The 10,049-nt window shown below is 44.0% G+C and overlaps 1 protein-coding gene across 1 annotated transcript in view; it reads left to right on the forward strand.

The window, feature by feature from the left end:
- Positions 1–10,049, forward strand: part of SIRT5 (sirtuin 5) — a 30,178-nt gene extending 20,129 nt beyond the window's left edge. Inside the window, exons 8-9 of the mRNA XM_049765274.1 lie at positions 1,340–1,455; positions 9,831–10,049. Coding sequence (XP_049621231.1) covers positions 1,340–1,455; positions 9,831–9,906 — 192 coding nt within the window. The 3' untranslated portion in view covers positions 9,907–10,049. The remainder of the gene's footprint in view (positions 1–1,339; positions 1,456–9,830) is intronic.

Below are 10,049 nucleotides of genomic sequence, written 5' to 3' on the forward strand. Positions count from 1 at the left end.
GGTGTTTACTTATAAGAAGGATCGCACAGTGTTAGGGCATTTGCTTCGCAGGTGGCCGGCCCAGAATGGACCTGGATTCGATTCCCCACCTTCCATATGGTTCCCCCTGAGTCTTCCAGGAGCAATTTCTGTGCACAGAGCCAGGAGTAATTCCTGAGTACCGCTGGGTGTGGTTCAAAAACCAACCAAACAAACACGGGATTGGTTTTGATCTTCAGAACAAGACATGCTGATAGTCTAATAATTGATGCAATACCAAAGTACACGACATTATAAAGAGGAGATTAGAAATCATTGGTAATTACACTACTCAGCTATAGTTACTGTTGGCATGTTGGTACTATATGTGACATTTAGTGTCATTTCACACTGTCATGGCAGACTGAGGTGCTGTTAGAGTCCTAGGAAGAAGTATCCATCAAAAAGAATAGACATCCGGGCACTTGTTTTGCATGGGTACACGGAGCCCAAGTACAGGTCGCCAGCATCCCTTCTTGAGATATGCACTTTCACATTTTCGCACTGGCATGTGCTTTTGGTAAACCCCGTCTCCTTTCTCTTGAGCTCATTTTTCTTTTTCACTCCCTCTTCCTCTCCTCCCCTTCCTCAGAGGTTCTTTGGTTGTTTTGTATTTTTTTTATTTGTTTGTTGTTTTTGGACCACACCTTGTGGCACTCAGGGGTTACTCCTGGCTCTGCCCTCAGAAATCACTCCTGGCAGGCTCATGGGACCATATGGGATGCCGGGGATCAAACTCAGGTCCATTCTAGGCTGGCAGCATGCAAGGCAAATGCCCTACCACTGTGCTATTGCTCCAGCCCCATTCCTCAAGGTTTCTAAATAAAATCTGTAATAGACATCCCAATGTGAGGAATGGTTATCTTGGGGGAGTTGGGTTATCAATGACATGCCTATATATATATATATATATATATATATATATAATTTTTTTTTTGGTATTGTCAAACTTAAAAAAGAGTGCAAACATGAGTTAATGTGCATCACTTCAAAGAGCAGAAACAAAAATAAAGCAAGAACAAACATCAAAGAAGGGAAAAAGAAATAAATTAGACCATGTGGGTCTTGATTATGGATAGTGATTGAGTCTTTACCCCCCACCCCAACCTGCCTTGCTGGGCATGTGAGAAGTTATAGCCCTGTTGTTTCTAGTGCACAGCCAGGGGTCCCCCCCACACACACACACACATATTCCCCAGAATCTGTTTATCCCCTACGTTAGCAGTCCTCACAGCTGCAGCCTGGGTTGAGGCAAGGTTTTCTGAAAACTCTTTCTCCCCCAAATATGGTCACTTGTCCATGTGCTGTGTTTGCTTTGCAGGTAGGGACATCCTCTGTGGTTTATCCTGCTGCCATGTTCGCCCCGCAGGTGTCGGCCCGAGGAGTGCCAGTGGCAGAGTTCAACATGGAAGTCACCCCAGCCACTGACAGATTCAGGTACAGGGACAGCCATGGTGGGAGGTGAAGGTGGTGGGGACCCAAGATGGACAGAGTCATTCCACAGATTTTGCTGGCTTTTTTAATTTGCAAAAAATTAAATCAGCGGGCCTGAGCACCCACTCTGCTGTCAGTCACAGTTTGGGTTCCACTGGCCATCTGCTTGTTTTATTTTCTTTTATATATTGCCTTTCAACTTGTATTTAGTTGATAAAATTCTTGTCATTATTAATTCCTATTTAGGGTAAGGTCAAAGGATTAGTACTGATTAAGTATATGGGAATAAACAGAAAATTTCTTGCCTGGTTGAAATTCAAGGTTTTCACTTCTCCATACTGGTGGTGGTGGGATGGGGTGGGGGACTCTTTTTTTGGGGGGGGGCTCTGGAAGCCCCTTGGTGCCAGGATCAGAGCTGAGGACCCAAGTCAACTTCCTAGCCTTCCCAGCGCTCTTGCCTGGATAGTCCCACTTACCTGCTATGGGAGGCTCATGGACAAGTCCACAAGTCTCTGTGGTGTACCCTGATCTCAGTCTTGGTTAGAATTAAGGAAAAGAAGTGCATCAGACCTTCAGGGATGTTGAAAAGTGATTCCCCTCAGGTTATTTGCTGGTTCGGGGCCTTCCCTTCTCCTGGGCTCTTTCATCAACTGCAGCTCGTGTCCTCAGTTGCACAGTTCATTTCTATTAAGTGTCGGAGTCTAGGACTCTAGTCTCCTAGAGAAATACAGAGTATGGTTGAGTGAGATACAGAAAGTAAATAGGTGGATAAACCACCCCGTGTTCATGGATTGGACAACAATAACACCACCTCCATGGCAGCTCCATGGCCGCATCTCCAAAGTGATGCTCAGATTGACCTGGTCTCTGGCCAAATTGCAGCTTACTTTGCTGAGATGGACAAGGGCCTCCTAAAATTCAGATGAAAGTGTAAGGGATTCAGAATGCCCAAATTAAAGAGGAATGAAGTAGAGAACCCACCATTGGAAAATTCCCAATTGAAAAACTTGCTACACCTGGGGGAAAAGGCTTACATCAGCTTGGGAGGTGGTCATTGCTTTTTCTTCTCTAGAGAAGCCCATGTTCTCACTTGAGCACATTTCTTGCTTTTCCTCCCCACATTTCTCAATTAAACTTAGTCCAAAAAAAGAAAGGAAAAGAAAAGGAGGGGCCAGAGAGCTAGCATGCTATATAGGACACTTGCCTTACATGTTGGGTTTAATCCCTGATACCCCATTCCGTTCCCTGAGCCCACCAAGAGTGATCCCTGAGTGCAGTCAGGAGTGACCCTTGAGTGCCCCCCAAAAAAATAAAGGAAAAGAAAATTTGCTACAAAGTTATACTAATCAGTAACCCAGGGTCAGAAAGATTGTGCAATAGCTAGGGTACTTGCTTTGTACCTGGCCAAACCTGGGTTCAAATAACCCAAAATTGGGTTCCTAATAACACATACGGTTTCTCAAGCCACATCAGTATTGATTCCTGAGCACAGAGCCCAGAGTAAGCCCTGAGTACCTCTGTGTGGCCCCAACACAAGTACCACGAACTATAGACTAATCTATCAAAATTCAGTTATCTCCTAACTTACCCACTGAGAAATGAACATTAAGCTTCTGATATATATTGTGGCATATTAGTGACCCACATTACAAGTAATATCAGAGTCAAGCTCTTGTCTGCCTGAAAGAACATCAAAATATTTCAAGGGTGGGTCAAGAATGAATTTTCTAGGGCAGAAAATAAGTGACATCCCTGATTTCATTTTTTTTTTGTATCCTTATTTCATTCATATAAGGTCTATTTTCATCTTCCTCAGTAAGTAGAAACATTTAAAACATCGTACGTATCATTGTGGACAAGTAAGAAAAGTTAGGGAAGGAGAAAAAAAAAAAAAAGGAAAAGAAAACTCAGAGTAAAGGGACCGGAAGATTGTACAGCATACAGGGCACTGTCCTTGCACAAGGCTGACCTGAATTCAAGTCCTGGGACTGCCCCAGATGGTCTCTCAAGACCTACTAGGCATGATCTCTGAGCACAGAGCCAGAGTAAGCCCTGAACTCACCTGGGTGTAGCTCCCAAAACAAAACAAAACTTGAATGTTTGTAGGATCCAAGACAGGAGGATGAGTCCCAAAGGCAAATAGATTCTGAGAACTGATCTACTTATTGAACTGACAACACTATGATGGGAATGAGGGTGTAGGACTGAGATGGGACATTCTGGTGGAGGGTGTTATTTTGGAATATTATATTCAGAAAACTCTATAAGTGGTTTTGTAAATCATGGACCCTAACATTAAAATCTAACAATATAGATATTTATTTGGGGGCTGAAGGGTTGAGCCATACCCAACAGTGCTTAGGTGACCCTATGGGGGTGCCAGCTTGGTATTTTCTCTAGCCCAAAATGTAAATTTTTAAAATTTTCAAAAAAGAGGGGCCGGGCGGTGGCGCTAGAGGTAAGGTGCCTACCTTGCCTGTGCTAGCCTTGGACGGACCGCGGTTCGATCCCCTGGCGTCCCATATGGTCCCCCAAGCCAGGAGCAACTTCTGAGCGCATAGCCAGCAGTAACCCCTGAGCGTCACTGGGTGTGGCCCAAAAACAAAACAAAAAATTTCAAAAAAGAAATGACTACCTCATCCCTGCTAGCCTCTTCATCTGTATTGTCTACTAATAGCATCAGTCTACATTTTATTTTATTTTTATTTCTATTTTTATACATCTCTTTATTTAAGCACCATGATTACAAGCATGTTTGTAGTTGTGCAGTCTACTTTTTTTTTTTCTCCCCAGTTTTTTGGTCACGCCGGTGGTGCTCAGGGTTTATGGCTCTGTGCTCAGAAATCACTCACTCTTGGCAGGTTCAGGGGACCATATAGGATGCTAGAATCGAACCACTTTCAGTACTGGGTTGGCTGCCTGCAAGGCAAATGCCCTACCGTTGTGCTATCTCTCTGGCACCAGCAGCCTACATTTTATTTGTTTTTTTTTTTGTTTGTTTTGTTTTTGTTTTTGGGTCACACCCGGCAGCGCTCAGGGGTTACTCTTTGCTCTACACTCAGAAATTGCTCCTGGCAGGCATGGGGGACCATATGGGAGGCCGGGATTCGAACCACCGCCCTTCTGTGTGCAAGGCAAATGCCCTACCTCCATGTTATCCCTCCTGCCCCAGTCTACATTTTAAACTCCATCTCACGAGGCTTCTTAGGCTCACCTCGCACAACTTGTTTAGATTCTTTGTCCCAATTCTAATTTAGACATAAATTCATAGATTCGGCCTCCTCCTGAAATGTATTTATATTTTCAAGGTGTTAATTAGTTTGTTTAGTTTGCATCATGTTCTGCCTGTCTCCTGGCTATCTCGGATGATGTCTGACCAGTCAGTACCATTAGATCACTCCAGGCAAGCTGGGATCCAGGCCTCCAGGGCCCTCCTGTGACTTATAGCTGTGGGCCTAAGTTGTGTCAGGGTCTGTGCAGATGCAGAGTGGGAGTTTGTGTTTAGCTGAAGGCTGCCAGGCTTCTGTGCTCCTAGCCCTTGGTGCCTGCCAGCTGCAAGGCGCTCCTCTGTGAATTCCTCTCAACTCCAGCCTTTTATTGAATTCCCCAGATCCTTCCAGAGTGCCTATGATGCTCTTCCAGGTGCTTGGGATAGGATCTGTCACTCAACAGAAAAATCATTAAATGCTCTAAATTATTATTTAACTTAGTAGTTAAAACTATTTTTAAGAATTAAAAACTTTTCAATTTATTTATGAAACTAAAGTTATTTTAGGGGCTGGAGTGATAACACAGCAGTAGTGCATTTGCTTTACTCGTGGCCAACCTGGGATGGACTCGGGTTTGATCCCTGGCATCCCCAACCTGCCAGGAGTGTTTTATGAATGCAGAACCAAGGTAATCCCTGAGAATTACTGGGTGTGGCCCCAAAGCCAAACCAAATCAAACCAAAACAAAACAAAACAAAAATCCCCCCCAAAAAACTAAAGTTTTTTTTTTTTTTTTTTTTGGTTTTTGGGCCACACCCGGCGGTGCTCAGGGGATACTCCTGGCTGTCTGCTCAGAAATAGCTCCTGGCAGGCACGGGGGACCATATGGGACACCGGGAACCAACCACCTTTGGTCCTGGATTGGCTGCTTGCAAGGCAAACTCCGCTGTGCTATCTCTCCGGGCCCTAAAGTTTTTTTTTTTAATTTAATTTAATAATAATAGGGGCCAGAGCGATAGCACAATGGTAGGGCATTTGCCTTGCACGCGGCTGACCCAGGATGGACCCGAGCCTGCCAGGAGTGATTTCTAAGCACAAAGCCAGGAGTAACTTCTAAGTGCCGCCAGATATGGCCAAAAAACCAAAATTAAAAAACTAAACTTATTTTAAAATAAATAATAATAAAATTATATATATATTTTTAAATTTAATAATAATATAATTGTATTATTTTAGTATATAAAAATTTCATACAGAATTCTTCAGGTATTCTCAAATCTCCAAAGAGGAAAATCACTTCAGCCCTTATTTAACAAGAAAAATCAGAGTTTATTTAAGAGTGATCTGGGGCAGGCCACCCCAGCTTAGGGCTTACTCCTAGATCAGTGATCAGGAATCACTTCCAATGTCTGTTGGAAGACCATGTGGGGTCTTCCAGGGATCAAACATGGGTCGACCACACACAAGACAAAATGCTCTGCCCACTATACTATCTCTGGCCTTCTGAGTGAGTCTTATAATTAAGAAATCCTGGGAAACAGTGATAGATACCTGCTGTCACCCACAACAGAAACCAGAGCCTTGACCTCTGTTTTCTCTTTGGACTTGTCCTTTCCTCAAACTTAAACTACTCTCAGATGGTTTTTGTGCTTGAAAATCTTTCACTAACTACCCTAAATAACCATGTGAATGACTTCATGTCCATCAATGTCCTTAAAACTTGAAAAATATGGGACTGGAGCAATAGCACAGTTGTAGGGTGTTTGCCATGTGCACAGCCAATCCAGGATGGACCTTGATTTTATCCCCGGTGTCCCATATAGTCCCCCGAACCAGGAGCAATTTCTGAGTGCATAGCTGGGAGTAACCCCTGAGCGTCCTAGGGTGTGCCCCCCCCAAAAAAAAAAAAAACTTGACAAATATGCCACTAAGCAATTATTCAGGGTTGGATTATCACTGTAGTACTTGGCTGCACATAGTTGATGAAAACAACAAATGACTTGTTCTGATAAAAATTCAATAAAAGTAAAAACACAGGGGCAAGATCAATAGTACTGCAGTAAGGCCCTTGCCTTGCATCAGGAATCCAGTTGACCTCAGTTTGGTCCCCAGCTGCTGTATGGTCCCCCTGAGCCTGCCAGGAGTGATCCCTGAGTAGAGGGCCAAGAGTAAGCCCTGCACATTGTTGGGTGCCACCATCCCCTACCCCCCTGCAAAAGTAAACGTTCACTATAAATACTTCTTCTCTCTAGATGTGCCAGACCTGGGTGTCCATATTAGTTCCATGTTTCCTGACTGAGTTGTGGGCACCGTGGGAGTTTATGCAGTTCTAGCGTCATCGGGCTGCCGTGGGCAGAACCAAGTAGGGTGTAGGTCAGGCACAGGCACCATTGTGGGGAGACCCCTGCAGATCCCCATGCCTCAATCCCCTCTTGAAAGGAAAGGGGGAGCACTGAGATGTTTGGGCAGACAGACCCAAGGGAGGCAGAGCTAGTCCTGTTTCCCTGGAAACCAGTGAGTATAGATGCCCAAGGCCATACGTCTCCTCTGAAGCCCTGCACCTGGCGTGACGGCTTTATTCATTCAATTTTCTTTATTTTTAAGATTCCCTACCCCTCGATGACGGTGGTGCTTACTGAAGTCCATGCTAGGCCATGATGCGTTAGAATTTGTGCACTTTCCTTGGGGCTTGGGAATCTCTAAGCCTCAACATGGCCAGATGGGCCTGCCTCTGACTCTGACCCTTCCCTGGGCCCACGGCTGCTGCTTCTAAAAGTTTGCATAGATCCTCCAGACGGGGAAAATTTATTCCTTTTTTTTTTGCCGGGGGGGGGGGGGGCGGTCCACACCCGGCTTTGCTCAAGGGTTACTCCTGGCTCTATGCTCAAAAATCGCTCCTGGTAGGCTCGGTGGACCATATGGGATGCCGGGATTCAAACCACCGACCTTCTGCATGCAAGGCAAATGCCTTACCTCCATGCTATCTCTCCAGTCCTTTTATTCCTTTTTTTTTTATTTGTTTTGTTTTGAGGCCACACTTGCCTGTGCTCAGGGGTTATACCTGGCTCTGTGATCAGGGATTTCTCCTGGCTCATACTCAGGGGTCCTTCTTGGCAGTGCTCTGCAAACACCCTACCTGCTGTACTATATTCCTCTTGCCCCCACCCCACTTTTTTTTTTTTTTAGCCACATCAGGACTTAACTCCTGGCTCTGTGCTCAGGAATCACAGAGGGACCATGTAAGGTGCTTAGGGATAGAACCTGGGCTGAGGGCCGGAGAGATAGCCAAAATCAAAAACCAAAATCAAAAAAGCACCTGGGCTGGCCTCATGCAAGACAAGTGCCTTACTGACTGTACTATCTCCAGAGCCCAACATATCTTACTGCTAATATTTAAAACTCCAAAGTTCTGTTCATTTGTGTATGGGTTGTGTTTGTTTGTTTGTTTTTTGATTTTTGGGTTACACTCGGCAGTGCTCAGGGGTTTCTCCTGGCTCTGGTTCAGAAATCGCTCCTGGCAGGCACAGGGCACCATATGGGTTGCTGGGATTTGAACCAATGTCTGTCCTGAATCAGCTGCTTACAAGGCAAACGCTGTACCGCTGTGCTATCTCTTCGGCCCTGTATGGGTTTTTTGTTTGTTCTGTTTGTTTGTTATTGTTTTTAGATGACAAAATTCTTTTAAACTGTGTCAAGTAGCAACAGTTTATCATGGGGAAAATCTTGTTGTATTAAGATGTTTTATTATCGTTTTATAATCTTGCCTATTAAGTTTGCAGCTAGCTTTATCTTGAGTCTGATTCCAGGCTGAGGGGTGGTGTGGCAGATTTTTACCAGCCAATGTTGATTATGATTCTGAATTTTTGCTCCCCCTAAATATGTGTATTGAACTCCTGGACCCCATGAACTCCAGGCATGGAGTGAATTTTGTTATATAGCATTGCCACTCTGACTCCCGACCTCAATTTTGAAAGCAAGCACTAGTTGTATGAAAATGTCCCCACCTCTGTAGAACTCTTCCCTTTCTCAGATCTACAGACTTTTCAGATGTTCTGTATTTGGCATATTTAAATTTTTTTATTTTTGTTTTGTTTTTTTATGGGCCACACCCAATGATGCTCAGGAGTTACTTCTGGCTATGAGCTCAGAAATCTCTCCTGGATAGGGGCACCATATGGGACACCAAGGGATCGAACCTTGGTCTGTTCTGGGTCAGACACATGCAAGGCAAAGCACCCAACTGCTGTGCTGTCATTCCGGCCCCAACATATTTTCATTTTTATGGGACATATCACTGGTAGAAAGTTTGAGATGGATGTAAGGAACAGTTTATCCTATAAATTGGTGGAAGGGGAACCTGGGATACATGTGAAATCCCTTTCTTAGGAAAGAGGCAATAGATAGCAAATCTCTTCTTTCTAGTAGAGACTTTCTCCTTTCTAGTAGAGACTGTGAATCTGGTACTCAAGGGCTCACCAGGAAGAAATTATTTTTTTCCTTTCTCCTCCTTTCTCTTTGATTTTTCCCTCTCTACATCCTGACATAATGATTTAAAAGGCCCATGGTTTTCGATTCAGCTAATCTCCTTATGATCTGCATGATATATGACTTTAATTTTCTCCTGCCCCTAGTACGTGTGAAGACTGTTTTAATGTTGTATATAGTTTTAAAAAAAAAACAACAACTTAGAATTCCAATCATGAGTTTGTCAATGCGTATAATCACAAAATGTATTGTCAGGTACTTTATCATCATGTCTCCTTTTACCCCTTAAAATAAAGTTCTTATTTATAGCACACAAATTTCAGACAGTTGCTCTATACATCCCCTTATGTAATGGCCAATCCCTGGCCATTGAGTTGTCAGACCCAGACAAGGTTAGAACATCTGGCCCACCAGCCACATATAACTCATGAATTGTGTGGTACATGATGGGGCAGACATGAGCAGTTTTTTGCTGCCTGTAATTTATGGCCCGTGAGTGATGGACAAATGTACAGATGGTCCAGGCAGAAAAAAAATGGTCCCAACCTTGCAACTAGGCAACGATATTAATAATGCCATGCTGATGAGTTAGAATTTCCTCTCATGGAACTACTCTGGTGTGTCTTGCTTAAGTTATCCATTCACTTTGCGCAGGAACTGAGCTTTACTTTGCCTCTATTCTAGGTTTCATTTCCAGGGGCCCTGTGGGACAATTCTTCCCGAAGCCCTCGCTCCTCATGAAAGTGAAACTGCTGCTTAATTGTCCTGAGGAAGGATGAAGCACCAAGGCCCTAGTACTGGACCACAGAGGAGTAACAGTTTTGCATGGAGAATGAGTTGAAAAATAGAAGATCTCAGAGTTGCCTGATTCACTGGAATCTAAATTCGTTGATAAGTGATAAA

This window comes from Suncus etruscus, chromosome 18 (genome assembly GCF_024139225.1).
Source record: "Suncus etruscus isolate mSunEtr1 chromosome 18, mSunEtr1.pri.cur, whole genome shotgun sequence".
Lineage (NCBI taxonomy): Eukaryota > Metazoa > Chordata > Mammalia > Eulipotyphla > Soricidae > Suncus > Suncus etruscus.